This window comes from Lytechinus variegatus, chromosome 17 (genome assembly GCF_018143015.1).
Source record: "Lytechinus variegatus isolate NC3 chromosome 17, Lvar_3.0, whole genome shotgun sequence".
Classification (NCBI taxonomy): domain Eukaryota; kingdom Metazoa; phylum Echinodermata; class Echinoidea; order Temnopleuroida; family Toxopneustidae; genus Lytechinus; species Lytechinus variegatus.
Genome location: NC_054756.1, coordinates 13,601,032 through 13,621,230, shown reverse-complemented (window position 1 = coordinate 13,621,230; position 20,199 = coordinate 13,601,032). Strand labels below are relative to the sequence as shown.

The 20,199-nt window shown below is 36.6% G+C and overlaps 1 protein-coding gene across 1 annotated transcript in view; it reads right to left on the bottom strand.

The window, feature by feature from the left end:
- LOC121430636 (lysosomal-associated transmembrane protein 4A-like) overlaps window positions 1-10,099 on the bottom strand; it is a 35,995-nt gene extending 25,896 nt beyond the window's left edge. Inside the window, exons 1-2 of the mRNA XM_041627954.1 lie at window positions 9,804-10,099; window positions 5,051-5,180 (exon numbers count right to left, since the gene is read on the bottom strand). Of these exons, the coding sequence (XP_041483888.1) occupies window positions 5,051-5,180; window positions 9,804-9,896 (223 nt within the window). The 5' untranslated portion in view covers window positions 9,897-10,099. The remainder of the gene's footprint in view (window positions 1-5,050; window positions 5,181-9,803) is intronic.
- Between the last annotated feature and the right edge of the window lie 10,100 nt (window positions 10,100-20,199).

The window sequence follows — 20,199 nt, the reverse complement described above, 5'->3', positions numbered from 1 at the left end:
CGAACCCCTTCTAATATTATGACTGGCGACCCTCATCCATTATTATGACTGGCGAACCCTTTCTATTATTATGAATAGCGACCCTCATCCACTATTATGACTGGCGAACCCCTTCTACTATTATGAATAGCGACCCTCATCTACCATTATGACTGGCGTACCCCTTCAACTATTATGACTGGCGACCCTCATCTATTATTATGACTAGCGAACCCTTTCTACTATTATGAATAGCGACCCTTATCTACCATTATGACTGGCGAACCCCATCTACTATTATGACTGGCGACCCTCATCCATTATTATGATTGGCGAACCCTTTCTACTATTATGAATAGCGACCCTCATCTACCATTATGACTGGCGAACCCCAGCTACTATTATGACGAGCGACCCTCATCTACCATTATGACTGGCGAACCCCTTTTACTATTATGACTGGCGACCCTCATCCATTATTATGACTGGCGAACCCTTTCTACTATTATGAACAGCGACCCTCATCCACTATTATGACTGGCGAACCCCATCTACTGTTATGACTAGCGACCCTCATCTGCCATTATGTCAGGCGAACCCCTTCTAATATTATGACTGGCGACCCTCATCTATTATTATGACTTGCGAACCCCATCTACTATTACGACTAGCGACCCTCATCAGCCATTATGACTGGCGAACCCCTTCTAATATTATGACTGGCGACCCTCATCTATTATTATGACTGGCGAACCCCATCTACTATTATGACTAGCGACCCTCATCTGCCATTATGACTGGCGAACCCCTTCTAATATTATGACTGGCGACCCTCATCCATTATTATGACTGGCGAACCCCATCTACTATTATGACTAACGACCCTCATCTACCATTATGACTGGCGAACCCCTTCTACTATTATGACTGGCGACCCTCATCCATTATTATGACTGGCGAACCCTTTCTACTATTATGAATAGCGACCCTCATCAACCATTATGACTGGCGAACCCCTTCTACTATTATGACTGGCGACCCTCATCTGCCATTATGACTGGCGAACCCCTTTTAATATTATGACTGGCGACCCTCATCCATTATTATGACTAGCGAACCCTTTCTACTATTATGAATAGCGACCCTCATCCACTATTATGACTGGCGAACCCCATCTACTATTATGACTAGCGACCCTCATCTGCCATTATGACTGGCGAACCCCTTCTAATATTATGACTGGCGACCCTCATCTATTATTATGACTGGCGAACCCCATCTACTATTATGACTAGCGACCCTCATCTGCCATTATGACTGGCGAACCCCTTCTAGTATTATGACTGGCGACCCTCATCCATTATTATGACTGGCGAACCCCATCTACTATTATGACTAACGACCCTCATCTACCATTATGACTGGCGAACCCCTTGTACTATTATGACTGGCGACCCTCATCCATTATTATAATTGGCGAACCCTTTCTACTATTATGAATAGCGACCCTCATCTACCATTATGACTGGCGAACCCCATCTACTGTTATGACTAGCGACCCTCATCTGCCATTATGACTGGCGAACCCCTTCTAATATTATGACTGGCGACCCTCATCTATTATTATGACTGGCGAACCCCATCTACTATTATAACTAGCGACCCTCATCTGCCATTATGACTGGCGAACCCCTTCTAATATTATGACTGGCGACCCTCATCCATTATTATGACTGGCGAACCCCATCTACTATTATGACTAACGACCCTCATCTACCATTATGACTGGCGAACCCCTTCTACTATTATGACTGGCGACCCTCATCCATTATTATGATTGGCGAACCCTTTCTACTATTATGAATAGCGACCCTCCTCTACCATTATGACTGGCGAACCCCTTCTACTATTATGACTGGCAACCCTCATCCATTATTATAATTGGCGAACCCTTTCTACTATTATGAATAGCGACCCTCATCTACCATTATGACTGGCGAACCCCATCTACTGTTATGACTAGCGACCCTCATCTGCCATTATGACTGGCGAACCCCTTCTAATATTATGACTGGCGACCCTCATCTATTATTATGACTGGCGAACCCCATCTACTATTATAACTAGCGACCCTCATCTGCCATTATGACTGGCGAACCCCTTCTAATATTATGACTGGCGACCCTCATCCATTATTATGACTGGCGAACCCCATCTACTATTATGACTAACGACCCTCATCTACCATTATGACTGGCGAACCCCTTCTACTATTATGACTGGCGACCCTCATCCATTATTATGATTGGCGAACCCTTTCTACTATTATGAATAGCGACCCTCATCTACCATTATGACTGGCGAACCCCTTCTACTATTATGACTGGCGACCCTCATCCACTATTATGAATGGCGACCCTTATGATCAACGAACCCTTTTCCTCCTTATGACTGGCGACCCTCTTCCTTTATTATGACTAGCGACCCTCTTGTTTGATTATGAATGGCGAACCCCATCGTTGATTATGACTTGCGACCTCTATGAACAAAGCCCCTTATGAATAGCGACCCTTATGACTATTATGACTAGCGGTCCTTATAACTAGCGGGTATTATGACCAGTGGTCCTTATGACTGGCGGGTGGACCCCGCCTAATCCTGTATACCCTGCACAATTAATATTTCAATGACTGAAATAAATTTGGCATGATTTGAATATGTGTAGGGGAAGGCGGGGTAAGTTGTGACAGTTTTTGCTTTTTGCATGTTAGAATTGATATGATTAATAATCTTGTCGAAATAAGTACCTTGCCTTGAAATTTAATTCTTCTGAAATATTTTCCACCTATATATAACTTTCTATCCCCACACTGAAAGTCACCGTGACCTTTGAAAAAAACGATGTCAAATGGCTCAACTTGCCCCATATATGGGGTAAGTTTGAGCCACCTTCTGGGGTAAGTTGAGCCACAAAAACTATGTACAAAATGTATGAGGGGAGATTAATAATGTCAATTTTTGTTTATAGTTTTTTCACTTGCTAATTCTCTATAAATACTAACATCCTTTAAAAGGAAAAGAGCAGTCATGTAAATTTGCTCCTTTCAGCAAGCATTTCAATCAATTTTTATGGTTTGTTTTTTAAGATACATTACCATAGGAATTACCATGGCTCAACTTGCCCCATGCTGTTTGGCTCAACTTACCCCAGTCCGAACTTAGTGCGATAATTTTGTATTCACACATTTATTATGCATCCATCATATAAAAGACTATGACAAGAATGAGGATCCATACCTTGATTAATAATGTTGTTATATGTCTTTATTATATTTAAAGACGTGTGTATTTATAAAGCACTTATCTATTTCACACTCTTTTTTACTTTTTTGGCTGAAATTCATATTTTTCCCTCTAAAAAACTACTTTTTGTTTCAAAGTTGAAAACAATGTGGTGGGGTTAGGGGTTATGCTATGGGTCATCAATACATGACACCACCACAATGTCTGACTCATTCATTATTGGCCTGGGGCTGGTGGCTCAACTTGCCCCTATGCTCAACTTACCCCGCCTTCCCCTACATATACCATTGATGTTCATCAAACATTAAGCCAACAACGCAAAAAATTTAGAACGAATGAACGATAATATACAGCAAACCAAAACTTTATTTGCTTTTTTTAGCTCAGTAGATCCCTAAGAAAAAAGAAATCATAGCAATGATTAACGAACACCTCTAAGTCTGCACTTCAAAAAATTGATTTTTCATTTATCCCTGTAAAATTACTGCACAGATGGTGTGCATGTACAGAACTTTACTGTAAACAAAACATGTTGTAATATGGAATGAATGAGAGTATCTGGTTGCAGGTTTGCAATGGATTCCATTTATGCAAGGGCAATACTGATCGACTCTTAATAGTGTTTGAATAAAATAAAGCATGCACCAATGATCTTGATTGGCCATTAGTTGATATCCGTAATGATTGCTAAATTGTATTTTAATAGCAATTGATTGCAAATTCGAAATACTGAGCAGTGAGCCCTGTTCATTACAAATTTCAATAGCTTTTGGTGTTGAATGCAATCCGACATTGGTATTAAATTTGGTTATTCTGTGCATGTAACAGAGGCCATTCTCTATCTCTTAAATTGCACTAAGCCACCATCAAGATTTCCTTTCCTTTCATAGGGGCAGGGGAGCGTTTGAAGATGTTAAGCTGTGAACACCACCACTCACTGATCCGTGCAACATATACATGTACTTTTAATGAAATAGCAGTCAGGTATTGAATTGAGGATAGAACCTGTTCCAATAAACGGCTTCATTGTTTACATGTACATCAATTTGGACAAAATACCACCTGCTCAATTATCCACAGATCTTGGTAATAACCGTTAACCAGTAGTCCAATTACCAATTTGACTAATAAAGTCTCATGCACCACAGTCAGTCTATTATCATTCAGTCCATTGATCATACAGCTTTAAACGATCAATTCATCATCATCATCATTATTATCAACATCACCCGGGGGGGGGGGGGGGGGGGGGGGGGGAGGGGGAGGCAGTCAAATGTATTGCTGTACACACACGTGGCTAAATTATTTCCAAACATGGGCTATTAAAAACGAGTTTTTCTCTGTGTGCAAAAGAACCCCCTAAACAAGTTTTTCGCAGGTTTAATTTACACATTTTGGCCCCTGAACAAGTTTTTGCCAGAATATGACCCCTTGGAAAAAGCTTGGGGGAAAAAAATACCCTAAACATGTTTGGCTAGTCTTAAAAAACATTTGGAAAAAAACATACCCTAAATATGTTTGACCCTGCGATTGACCATTGACCAGTCTTTCAAAACTACCCCTTTAAAAAAAAAGGAATCAGTTTTGAGGTAACCTTAACGAGTGCACGGCCCATGTCCATAACTGAAAAAACACCCCTTTAAACGCATTTTTTTTGGTCACACGTGTGTACAGCAATATAATTGACTGCACCCCCCCCCCCGGCATCATCAGCATCATCAACATCATCATCACTGTCATCACCATCATCATCATTTGTCAAACTTACATGCATCATGTTGACTGTTTGCACTGAATGGAACCTGTGGTGGGTCATCTAAATCCATGTTCATCACAGCATTGTCACCTCCTCTCATGATCATGGAAGCGATCAGCAGCATGGCAAACATCTGACCCATCTGAATAACATGAAGAGAGAAAGAAGATATGGGGATTTGTCATAAACACGATTAATGCCACATCAAAGATTCTTGGAAAGAATGCTGGTCAGCTAACCAGGATAAAACTCAACATTGTCACTGCTACTTACAGTACTTACATATATCCAACCCCTACTTTTGGTTATTGTCAGGCAAAATAAAGAATAGTTCAGGGAAAGGATTGGAGGAAGATGAACATCACCCGACATAGCAACATTTTAATAATGCTTCATATAGCCTACATGTATGGCATGATACATGTACCTAGATCTACAGTGTATATCAAAAAAACAAAGTTAACACTTAACAAAAAAATCCTGTAAAATTATAGATTTGTAATATCCTGAAGATTTTTCCACATTTTAACATTGGTACAGATCTTTAAGCAAATGACGATATAACTGTCGAAAAATATTTCTGCTTGAGGGCAAGTCCAAGAATTTGTGCACGTTACATACATGTACATGGGACATTTCAGAGGCTTAAATGACCTGAAAAAATAGAGTGTTAAATAACTTTGATCAGATTGAATACCCTCATGATGGTAGATATCTAGCAGAAGAACAATCATGCACAAAATAGTGACATATGACCTTGATCTTTTAGAGAGAAAAGATGTGCCGTTACGTACAATGTATGGGACGCAGAAAAAAGACAATTTTTAAAACATTTTTTTCAAGTTGAGAATTCTCTGAAAGTATTTCATTTGACAACTTGTAACTTAGTGTTCAGAAGTCCCAATACTCTCGTACATGTACATGTACATCTAAGGCGTTTCATGTCATAAGCCAAATCCCTCTAATTACAGACTCTAATTAAACAAATTAATGACATGTTACTTATTGGACATTTCGTACCCATAGAAAACGTACACAATTTTCCCCATATTTAAAAAAATGAAATAATTCAAAATATGGAAATAAAAAAAGTTTATTTCTTTTAAAATGTTCTATTGAGACATACATTGTATTTGATATGACTGAAAAGGAAATTAGCCATTTTTACATTTTTTTCATTATTTTTCATGGTTTCATGAATTTATATATTTCTATTCAATTTTTTTCATATTTTTCCATTTTCACAATTTTTTCACTTCAATTGTTTCCATTAATCAGTATTCATAACAAATCAGTCTTTAAAAACTATAAAAGAAAAGGCAAATAAATAGGCCCGTTTCGGGTACACGGGTACACGTGTACACGCACGGTCAAGTCAGTGCACGTGCACTAAATTCCATCACCGTGTACACGGTAGCATCTGCATAAAGCTTGCATGGGACTACAAAGTCAGTGAACAAGCTCACAGCCTCACATTAAATCTTAGTTCTCAGACACTGCACATGTTTTAATTACTAATATGTCAATATATTTCAATTAATCTAGAGTGAGTTCACTTCCAAAATCGCCGATTTAATCCACATTCATTCTGGAGACTCAAGTTTTTGTACCACGAAATGGGTCTGCTCCGGTCTCGAAAGCATTGCTCTCACACTCAGAGCCAATTTGAGAATCACCAATTGTGACAGCGATCATTGCTACATACAACTTACATGTTATACGCTCGTACACATGTGCTACAAGCCTGTGACAAACGCTCCTCAAATTGGCAATAAAATAATGAAAATCAATCGATAACTTCAGTTACACTTAATTCTGCAGCGATCTGTGCATGCACGTACGGTACAGTATACAAAATCCAACGAGCGTCGGCGCTAGCTAGGGCTCTGCACTGATTTTCTTTTGCATTCTTTGTTAATTTAATGCGCTGCTAAGTCGAGTAAACTTTTTAATTTGCACAAATGTTTGTGGATTGATACTTCAAACTTCTCAGGTAAGCTTTAAAACCGTGACTTAGGCTATATAGACCCCTTTTTATGACATGTTGATGCGGGTCCGTGTCGACATGAAAACATAACTTGCTCTCACAGTGTTTACAACATGTACACGACCGAAAAACATGCCGTGTACACGTGCATCAAAAATGGACTTTCAAAACGGGCCTACTCTTGAAATTAGTTTTTTCCCCATTTATTTTGTATAAAAATCTCCCCATTGACATTGTGTGTAAATGTCCCATACGTAACATGTTGTCCCATACGTAACAATTTTGTAATGAACTTTTAATTAAAAAGTACACTCTAATTTGAAACTTTTTGTGGTATCACATTTTCATACAAGTTTAATAAATTAGAACTTCCCAGAGATGCAACAATACAAGTATTGTATTATGAGAAATAACTTAAAAAACATCCTCAAAATGTTACGTGGGACATTCCATCCTTGGACAAGACCTAATATGCATAATTAATTAGATGACACCACTTTTTCCCAAAAAATCAAAGGTCAAGTCCACCTCAGAAAAATGTTGATTTGAATCAACAGACAAAAATCAGACAAGCACAATGCTGAAAATTTCATCAAAATCAGATGTAAAATATTTTAAAGTTATGACAGTTCAAAGTTTCGCTTATTTTTAACAAAATAGTTATATGAACGAGCCAGTTACATCCAAATGAGAGAGTCGATGATGTCACTCACTCACTATTTCTTTTGTTATTGATTGTTTGAATTATACAATATTTCAATTTTTACGAATTTGACAATTAGGACCTCCTTGCCTGAAGCACAAAATGTTAAAATAATGGAATTCCACGGGTTCAGGGAGGAATGAAACTTCATTTCACATGACAATGACGAGAAAATAAAAATATTTCATATAATAAAATACAAAAGAATTAGTGAGTGAGTGATGTCATCAGTTCCTCATTTACATACCGACTGAGATGTGCATATACATGTAACTGTTTTGTGAAATGAAGCGAAACTTTGAAATGCAATAACTTTCTTATTTTACATCCAATTTTGATGAAATTTTCAGTGTTATGCTTGTTGAATTTCTCTCTTTTCATTCAAATCAAGTTTTTGTTGGGGTGGACTTGTCCTTTAATAAAATGTTGGGGGTCCATGTCCCACCTATGTCTAAAGTTTTGTTTTCATTTTCTATGAGCTTTTATAATTGTCTCTTACGTAACACCCATTTTACAAATTATGCAAATTAGGTGCCCCAAATTAGCATAAATATGCGTATTAGCATAAATATGCGTATTAACCACGCATGTGGTTTCATAGTGGACTTTGACGTTTTCATTCATCACACGAATGTGAGGGAATGAAAAGCGCCAAACATTTGAGTATTTCTCCACTAATGGAAATTTGTTTTTATGATTTAACTTTTTTTTTCAATGAATTGGAAATTATTTATAAAAGTGTTTTTATCGCTTACCTCCAAGTCTCAACCAGGATACTCCGTTCGATCCGTCCTTAATACTGCGGTGGAAAGTACGCAAACAACAATCGAAAAGCAATTTTTCGTATCGAACATTCTCAATTCAAGTCGTCAGCGCATAATAGGAAATTGTACCAAAAATCAACAGGTTGCATCTCATGTATATACTTATTGGTAAAGTACGCCATCTTTTGACAAGATGATGATGAAAGTGGATTGAACGAGCAAGAAAATAATGTTGATCGCCTAGAATGCAGCTAGCTTGCAACGCCGTAAACAAAAGGTACGGTAGGCACTTAAGAACCAAGTTTGAAAGGACACTCGTAAAATTACGTCACTCTCGCGATGAATAATCATTAGATCGTGGTCGTGCGTGTTCAATAAAAACTCTCTGCATGCATGCACTCAGTGTGTATTGAACACGCACGACCACGATCTAATGAATATTCATCGGCAAGAGTGACATAATTTTACGAGTATCCTTTCAAACTTGGTTCTTAAGTGCCTACCGACTTTGAAATAATATCGCGCGCCCTCTTTAGGCAAAAGTTGATATCAACGCTGATCAAGAGGCATCTACGTGAAGATCACGAAAAATGCTCTTATTTTATTAAAAACAACACCAAACAGAATTCAACAAACGATCCATATGGTTCGGTAAGTGTCATAGAATAAATATAATGCTTAGCTACGATGTAAAGTCATAGTTATTTTAGTAAAAAGGGTGTGAAAGATTCGCGTGCACCAGATGCATATGAATCCTTCACACACGAGACGATTGAAACCATGAGTGCATTTGACCCAGCGACCATTGACCAGTCTTTCAGGAAAAAAAACACCCCTTTTTCTTGAAAATCTGTTTTTGATACCACTACCAGGCAGTACCATACCCTTTTAATTTTACGAGCATGACGAGGGCCACGCGCGGACTGCGCCCAAAACTGAAAAAAAACACCCCTTTAGCTTTATTCTTTCAATGTGTTTTTTTTATCACGCGTGTGTACAGCAATATATTTGACTGCCCCCCCCCCCCCCCCGATTTATTCCTGTGCAATTCAAATGACCATGATACACGAAACTGTGCGCATCCCCATTAGAATTGTGTGGCCAATTATTGCATGCGCTCATCATGCCCAGCCATGCCATGGCACGATATCAGCCTCCTGTCCCCCCCCCCCCCCCCCCCCACCACCCGCATCCAATTTCAAGATAGTATAGCAAAGTTTTTACACCAAAGTAAAATTGATCGACCGTACCTAAATAATCTTTTGTGATTTCATGTAGGCCTATGGGATATTATTATGAAATACGACTTACCAAATGCCATAATCCGATGAGGATAGATCCTGTTCTCACGTCCAAACACAAACAACATGCCGGAGCATTCGGCGATCCCCACCTTGTTCTCATGATTATTGCTGAAAATTCACACTATAAGCAGAAATATGGTCTCCACGATCGGAAACACTATTCCTTGCTCGCGATGGAAAGGAAAAATTGGATAAATACAAATGAATAGATCACAATTTTTACTGAAAATAACTGGAACGTATTTCTATTGCAGAGACTTCTTTCCCGTTTTATTATGTTGTCATAAATGAAGTGTTCCGTGCGCGCAGTGATTGTTTATCATGCATGCAATAGCGCATGCATGCAGCATGCTGCTGCAAGCAAGGGGCACCTAAAGCTCATACGCACGCCATAATATAGCTCCAGCTAGCCCCGCGTAGGAGACGGGGGGGGGGGGAGGTCACGACTCATGAATTAGCACAAATACAAACATTAAGCCATGATAAAGTTTGCAAAAATTGAGTAATATGCTGAAGGCTTCATGTGCATGTACCCCGGGCATGTTTTTACTCACTTGAGAACCAGTAAAACAGAAAAATCAAAGAAAAATATCAACAAAAATTTAAGAAAATTTGAATAAATAATAACAAAGTTATCATAATGTAGATCCTCCGGTCGGAAATGCGACAAAGATGTGTCATGTCACATGTAAACAACTTCGGCATTACATATATTCACTTAAAATACCTCTCGGAGGGCACGTCATACAGAATTTTCAAGAATACAGTCATTTTGGATAAGAATGAGCAAAAAAAGAGGACAATTTAGGGGTATATTATAGTCCCCCACAGGGAAAGTTATTCACATGTGACATTACACATCTTTTTCTCACTGCCAATGGAGGATCTCCATAGCATTAGTGATTGCAATATTCCTATGCTCACAACTTTCTCAAACTTTCTTAGATCTTATTCTTTGATTTTCTCTTTCCACACAAGCCCACTTGTTGCAAAGGATGCACTTCCCTAAATGAAAATGATTTATGAGTAGGCATGGTTGAATAGATCTGATTTAGAATCAACATTTCCGCAGGCTTTATGTTGGAGTCAAGATATTATGTTTAACACTGTATGACCAAAACAAAAAGAATTTGGAAGAAATTTTCATTGTAGTCTGTTTCTCTTTTCTTAAAATCAACTCTATTTTGTTGACTTTGCTTCTTGTAATGGAAGAATGAGTAACAAGAGAATTATAGAAAAGTATGTGATAACAATGAAACCACGAATTTGAGGGTCTGGAACGGGGGAAAATTTTCCGATGGCTTTCAAAATTGGTAATACTCTGGAACGGAAATTTAGGCTGAAAATGTGGGTCTCGACCGCGGCAAATAGGTATCATACATTATGCTAAGTCTCTGATCTGTAACATACAAATAGCATGAATACTGTGAGGCTTTTGATCAACAATTATTCAGATAAATTGCTTTATCCGAAATTTCTTCAGGTGAAAAAAACCCACAAATGTAAAGGGTTTGCAATAAATCTCAGTAGCAGAAGAGTTCTGTCAATAAGTTTTAGTGATTCAGATTTATAAGCTATAACTGCAAATTGATAGTTGATTATTTGAGATCTATATAAATTATTATGAATCATTTTCTTTGAATTGTCCCTGTTCAGTAAAGCCGGGACATCCTCATTGAAATAATTGTTTTAGAATGTTACCCTTTCTCGAGCTATATACCTGCAATAAGAAGATGAAATAATGAAGTTTATTCACACACAAGATTAAGGCGGGGTTTTTCAGACTGATCAGAGCTTCGGCTCATTTAGCATGTTTAGAAGAGTATGCCCATGTCAAAGTTTGAATAATTGAACCTCAAAATGTCAACATTGCTTTCTCAGTTCTCTGAATCTATATCTTTCTTTCAACTGCCAGCTCCGTCTCTACCCCTTCGTCACTCATTCATATTTCTCCTTTTCCATCTCTCTTCTTATTCTTTCTCCCCAACCCCTCTCTCTCAGATTAACCTATATTGTAGCAAGAAGCGTTTTGGAGATTTTGTTGATCAATTTTGACAAAGTGCAGATAATTAGAGTAAAGCTTTAGGATTTGTTCTTTCCAAGTTTAACAAAACTAAATATTTATTTGTAATGACTCTAACGACAGTTTTTAGACAGAAAGAAATTTGAGAAAAATAAAAAAGACCATGCAGTCAAGTTAAGAAATAACAAAAGTCTCAAGAAGCACACATCACAACTAAAATGTTTTCTTACAAGACACTCCACAAATAGTTTATTACACTTGCACTGTATATTGTAATGATTCTCATACAGTATATGATTCAACATTGGCAAAGAACAAACAGAAATAAGAGCTATTATAGCTGATGGCTTTCAACACTTTTGCAAACATACAACAATCAATATGATTATCATTTTGCCAAATTTAATGTTTCTCTAATTTAGTCCAATATGCAATACGATATAAAGAGCTCCTGCAATTACATCTCCACCAAAACACATTGTGGTGTCACGCGCGTAAAACATTCCCCATAGACTTGTGTGTTAAAATGGCACTTTTGAAAAATTCATAAAAAATAAATGTGAAATTAGAGGGTGGAATGTTTACTACCATTGGATAGGATATATATCTGGCATTCCATATCTGACCAGGAAAGGGTAGCGTAGCCAGCTCATTTTAAAAAATAAATTGCCATTTATGAAGATAACTATGAACGGATCAAATTTATCGACTCAAACAGTAAAATAGCCCTAATTAGTCCGCCAGTCAAAAAAATAGTTCCAAGTCACTTTTTTATCTTCTCAATTTGGTCGAAGGAAGTTCAGTAGTTACCATTTCTAGAATCAGTGTTAGATTTTGAATCATATTCATACAGTTTTGTCAATCAGCAACATCAAATTGAAAAAAATTTGAATGGGTTGGGTCGAACGAATATCTTGAGCCCTCCTGATGTAATTAGGCTCATGGCACCTATATTATATGACCTATGAATTTTATTTTATTGAATAGCTACTTTGCTATTCTTTCATATCTGTACACTCACACAATACATGTTATATTCACTATATGGATGCATACATATCCTGCCTGCATACAGCCCAGAAGTGAATGTAATGACAATAGGTCCCTATTAATTGTAATATAAAGGTGTATTAAATTTTGTGTAGATATCAGGATACCAGAACTGCCTCAAACAAAATTACCAGATATACATGAGATTGAATGAGGAAACAATAAAAGTATAAGAACATACTACTTTAGTACATTTGCATTTGACCTATTATATCAAAATTTTCCTAGGGCTATTGCCTCTCAGATGTAAGAAGGAAGAGATACATAAAATTAGATAGAAGAGAGAGAGAGAAAAAAAGAGAGATAGAAAGAGAAAGATGATTTCATAGATGGCATGGCTTATAAAGAGGGGGGGGGGTAGACTAAGATTGGAGCACACAGCCACACCCCCCATCCCTCCATAGTTGAGCACTATTAGCCCTTAGATACCTTACCTTACTCTGTGCCTTTTTCTAAATACCTTCTTGAAGGTACCACTCTAGTTCTCTTCAGTAAAGTTCTCAAAGCTCCTCTCTACCCCTTTCCTTTAACATGAGCAATTTGTAAAGGTCTTTCTAATATTAAGTATGTGATGTACACTAACACAAACCAATGATGAATCAGAACAAAATGAGGCATAGACGCTCTATACATTGACCAGTCTACATATAGGCTTACATATACACAGACCTACTAACTTTAGCTGATATGGCCTTGCTAGCCATTAAATCAATTCTTTGCACCTCTTGATGACTAAACATATTGATATCAGTGAGAAATTGTTTGCTACTGAAGAGTTTGGCCAGAAATTCCATCCACTACTAGGGATTTCCCATATTACTTATAGGTGTCACGCGCGTAAAACATTCCCCATAGACTTGTGTGTTAAAATGGCACTTTTGAAAAATTCATAAAAAATAAATGTGAAATTAGAGGGTGGAATGTTTACTACCATTGGATAGGATATATATCTGGCATTCCATATCTGACCAGGAAAGGGTAGCGTAGCCAGCTCATTTAAAAAATAAATTGCCATTTATGAAGATAACTATGAACGGATCAAATTTATCGACTCAAACAGTAAAATAGCCCTAATTAGTCCGCCAGTCAAAAAAATAGTTCCAAGTCACTTTTTTATCTTCTCAATTTGGTCGAAGGAAGTTCAGTAGTTACCATTTCTAGAATCAGTGTTAGATTTTGAATCATATTCATACAGTTTTGTCAATCAGCAACATCAAATTGAAAAAAATTTGAATGGGTTGGGTCGAACGAATATCTTGAGCCCTCCTGATGTAATTAGGCTCATGGCACCTATATTATATGACCTATGAATTTTATTTTATTGAATAGCTACTTTGCTATTCTTTCATATCTGTACACTCACACTAGCACAAAGAAATGCATTGAAAATGCCTATTTTCTATGCAATGACCCATTTTAATGTATTACTCATACATGTTATATTCACTATATGGATGCATACATATCCTGCCTGCATACAGCCCAGAAGTGAATGTAATGACAATAGGTCCCTATTAATTGTAATATAAAGGTGTATTAAATTTTGTGTAGATATCAGGATACCAGAACTGCCTCAAACAAAATTACCAGATATACATGAGATTGAATGAGGAAACAATCAAAGTATAAGAACATACTACTTTAGTACATTTGCATTTGACCTATTATATCAAAATTTTCCTAGGGCTATTGCCTCTCAGATGTAAGAAGGAAGAGATACATAAAATTAGATAGAAGAGAGAGAGAGAAAAAAAGAGAGATAGAAAGAGAAAGATGATTTCATAGATGGCATGGCTTATAAAGAGGGGGGGGGGTAGACTAAGATTGGAGCACACAGCCACACCCCCCATCCCTCCATAGTTGAGCACTATTAGCCCTTAGATACCTTACCTTACTCTGTGCCTTTTTCTAAATACCTTCTTGAAGGTACCACTCTAGTTCTCTTCAGTAAAGTTCTCAAAGCTCCTCTCTACCCCTTTCCTTTAACATGAGCAATTTGTAAAGGTCTTTCTAATATTAAGTATGTGATGTACATTAACACATACCAATGATGAATCAGAACAAAAAGAGGCATAGACGCTCTATACATTGACCAGTCTACATATAGGCTTACATATACACAGACCTACTAACTTTAGCTGATATGGCCTTGCTAGCCATTAAATCAATTCTTTGCACCTCTTGATGACTAAACATATTGATATCAGTGAGAAATTGTTTGCTACTGAAGAGTTTGGCCAGGAATTCCATCCACTACTAGGGATTTCCCATATTACTTATAGGTGTCACGCGCGTAAAACATTCCCCATAGACTTGTGTGTTAAAATGGCACTTTTGAAAAATTCATAAAAAATAAATGTGAAATTAGAGGGTGGAATGTTTACTACCATTGGATAGGATATATATCTGGCATTCCATATCTGACCAGGAAAGGGTAGCGTAGCCAGCTCATTTAAAAAATAAATTGCCATTTATGAAGATAACTATGAATGGATCAAATTTATCGACTCAAACAGTAAAATAGCCCTAATTAGTCCGCCAGTCAAAAAAATAGTTCCAAGTCACTTTTTTATCTTCTCAATTTGGTCGAAGGAAGTTCAGTAGTAACCATTTCTAGAATCAGTGTTAGATTTTGAATCATATTCATACAGTTTTGTCAATCAGCAACATCAAATTGAAAAAAATTTGAATGGGTTGGGTCGAACGAATATCTTGAGCCCTCCTGATGTAATTAGGCTCATGGCACCTATATTATATGACCTATGAATTTTATTTTATTGAATAGCTACTTTGCTATTCTTTCATATCTGTACACTCACACTAGCACAAAGAAATGCATTGAAAATGCCTATTTTCTATGCAATGACCCATTTTAATGTATTACTCATACATGTTATATTCACTATATGGATGCATACATATCCTGCCTGCATACAGCCCAGAAGTGAATGTAATGACAATAGGTCCCTATTAATTGTAATATAAAGGTGTATTAAATTTTGTGTAGATATCAGGATACCAGAACTGCCTCAAACAAAATTACCAGATATACATGAGATTGAATGAGGAAACAATAAAAGTATAAGAACATACTACTTTAGTACATTTGCATTTGACCTATTATATCAAAATTTTCCTAGGGCTATTGCCTCTCAGATGTAAGAAGGAAGAGATACATAAAATTAGATAGAAGAGAGAGAGAGAAAAAAAGAGAGATAGAAAGAGAAAGATGATTTCATAGATGGCATGGCTTATAAAGAGGGGGGGGGTAGACTAAGATTGGAGCACACAGCCACACCCCCCATCCCTCCATAGTTGAGCACTATTAGCCCTTAGATACCTTACCTTACTCTGTGCCTTTTTCTAAATACCTTCTTGAAGGTACCACTCTAGTTCTCTTCAGTAAAGTTCTCAAAGCTCCTCTCTACCCCTTTCCTTTAACATGAGCAGTTTGTAAAGGTCTTTCTAATATTAAGTATGTGATGTACATTAACACATACCAATGATGAATCAGAACAAAAAGAGGCATAGACGCTCTATACATTGACCAGTCTACATATAGGCTTACATATACACAGACCTACTAACTTTAGCTGATATGGCCTTGCTAGCCATTAAATCAATTCTTTGCACCTCTTGATGACTAAACATATTGATATCAGTGAGAAATTGTTTGCTACTGAAGAGTTTGGCCAGGAATTCCATCCACTACTAGGGATTTCCCATATTACTTATAGGTGTCACGCGCGTAAAACATTCCCCATAGACTTGTGTGTTAAAATGGCACTTTTGAAAAATTCATAAAAAATAAATGTGAAATTAGAGGGTGGAATGTTTACTACCATTGGATAGGATATATATCTGGCATTCCATATCTGACCAGGAAAGGGTAGCGTAGCCAGCTCATTTAAAAAATAAATTGCCATTTATGAAGATAACTATGAATGGATCAAATTTATCGACTCAAACAGTAAAATAGCCCTAATTAGTCCGCCAGTCAAAAAAATAGTTCCAAGTCACTTTTTTATCTTCTCAATTTGGTCGAAGGAAGTTCAGTAGTTACCATTTCTAGAATCAGTGTTAGATTTTGAATCATATTCATACAGTTTTGTCAATCAGCAACATCAAATTGAAAAAAATTTGAATGGGTTGGGTCGAACGAATATCTTGAGCCCTCCTGATGTAATTAGGCTCATGGCACCTATATTATATGACCTATGAATTTTATTTTATTGAATAGCTACTTTGCTATTCTTTCATATCTGTACACTCACACTAGCACAAAGAAATGCATTGAAAATGCCTATTTTCTATGCAATGACCCATTTTAATGTATTACTCATACATGTTATATTCACTATATGGATGCATACATATCCTGCCTGCATACAGCCCAGAAGTGAATGTAATGACAATAGGTCCCTATTAATTGTAATATAAAGGTGTATTAAATTTTGTGTAGATATCAGGATACCAGAACTGCCTCAAACAAAATTACCAGATATACATGAGATTGAATGAGGAAACAATAAAAGTATAAGAACATACTACTTTAGTACATTTGCATTTGACCTATCATATCAAAATTTTCCTAGGGCTATTGCCTCTCAGATGTAAGAAGGAAGAGATACATAAAATTAGATAGAAGAGAGAGAGAGAAAAAAAGAGAGATAGAAAGAGAAAGATGATTTCATAGATGGCATGGCTTATAAAGAGGGGGGGGGTAGACTAAGATTGGAGCACACAGCCACACCCCCCATCCCTCCATAGTTGAGCACTATTAGCCCTTAGATACCTTACCTTACTCTGTGCCTTTTTCTAAATACCTTCTTGAAGGTACCACTCTAGTTCTCTTCAGTAAAGTTCTCAAAGCTCCTCTCTACCCCTTTCCTTTAACATGAGCAATTTGTAAAGGTCTTTCTAATATTAAGTATGTGATGTACATTAACACATACCAATGATGAATCAGAACAAAAAGAGGCATAGACGCTCTATACATTGACCAGTCTACATATAGGCTTACATATACACAGACCTACTAACTTTAGCTGATATGGCCTTGCTAGCCATTAAATCAATTCTTTGCACCTCTTGATGACTAAACATATTGATATCAGTGAGAATTTGTTTGCTACTGAAGAGTTTGGCCAGGAATTCCATCCACTACTAGGGATTTCCCATATTACTTATAGGTGTCACGCGCGTAAAACATTCCCCATAGACTTGTGTGTTAAAATGGCACTTTTGAAAAATTCATAAAAAATAAATGTGAAATTAGAGGGTGGAATGTTTACTACCATTGGATAGGATATATATCTGGCATTCCATATCTGACCAGGAAAGGGTAGCGTAGCCAGCTCATTTAAAAAATAAATTGCCATTTATGAAGATAACTATGAACGGATCAAATTTATCGACTCAAACAGTAAAATAGCCCTAATTAGTCCGCCAGTCAAAAAAGTAGTTCCAAGTCACTTTTTTATCTTCTCAATTTGGTCGAAGGAAGTTCAGTAGTAACCATTTCTAGAATCAGTGTTAGATTTTAAATCATATTCATACAGTTTTGTCAATCAGCAACATCAAATTGAAAAAAATTTGAATGGGTTGGGTCGAACGAATATCTTGAGCCCTCCTGATGTAATTAGGCTCATGGCACCTGTGACCATGAAATCAATTACATCAGGTGATCAATATCTTGTGAGCTCGATCATGTGACTTATCACATGTCGCAAGTTATGTAATGATTGTGCACAGGTGAAAGAATGTGGGTACCAGGTAAATGAATATTTATCAATAGTTATTATCAGATATGAATTTGAATTACAAAAATAAAGATAATAAAGAAATAAACACATGTTTACCATTGCCAATTAGATTGTATAAATATTAAACATTTTTTTCTTAAATTATATCTAGTAATAAGCTACATAGGCTTGATTGCAGGTTATTTGAACTGATAAGTGTATTCCATATTATATACATATAATATAGTTATAACAAAGCACCTCTTTTAAACAAATTTCAAAATTATTCATTGTTTACATTATCTAAACCTCTTTACAATTATATATTTTTCATAGAAAAACTCTTGACAAAAGAAATTAGATATTATCTCAAAGTAAATTGCAAAAGAAGTTTTCTCAAATATTTTCTGCTTTTTTTCAAAACAATAAAGACATGATAATAATGATTTGGCGAAAGTCATAAATCATCATCTAAATTGGCAACATTAGGCCAGCTTACATACCTATTAGTATTACAGATATAAAGTGCACATATACTCTCTAAATGATCCAACACACACACAGAGAATGGACTGTATTGTAGAACAATGAATACAAATCAAGGTTCAAGACTTTTCTACACTTTTATGCAAAAGAATGAATTACAAAAATCAAATATCGTTATGAATGTTAACAATTTTGACCTCTCATTAACAGACCAACTCTTCCGTGCAAAATTATGTGGCAAGTGCCCCCCCCCCTAAGTATTTACACCTTTTCTTTGAGTATTTTTGTGGAAAAGTTCTCTGACAAGCTGCAAAAAAGATCATCACTCAAATCATACCCCTTCATAATGCTGTCTTTCTAACAACTTTGCCTCTAAAGAGACCCCCTCCCCCACCCTCGCTTCCTTCCCGTTTCTACCACTCCTTCACCACCACCCCCCCCCCCCATCTCCTTCCCCATTCTGCCACTTGCTTAAATTGAAACTAAGTGTATATAAGCTGTATTCTTTATCATTTTACAATAAAATTTAGTAACAAGGACTGTTGCGCTGCATTTCATGCAACTCAAGTACATGCATGTCTTAATACACATAACATGTACCAAGATCACACCTATGAAACAGACTCCAAACCTACTGATGGTAGTTCACTCAAAGTGACCTACTTACAACCTAATCCATAAAGAGTACTCTATAATATTTCCAGCCATGTATCTTCCACTTACATGAACTCCACCATCATACTTTCAATTTTCAAAATAATGAATAAATAGAAATTGGCATATGTACAATTTTGCAATGTAGTTTACATACAGTTTTTTTGTTCAATTCTGCTATCAGTTGAAGTTGATGATATACTACTCCGCCTCGACTGCTATCATTAGCATTTATTTCCTTGTAAAGTCAACTTATATTCTTGATCATAACAAAATAACAATCTTCAAAAAGTGCTTAACTTGAATGAAAGTCAGCAAATGAGTTGTTGACATATCTTTCTAATCACACATCAGTTTAAAAATGATGAATACATTTTAACTATATATCACCCCTCTCTCATCTAAGAATTACCATGAATGACTAACATAGATGACAAGTTTTGTTG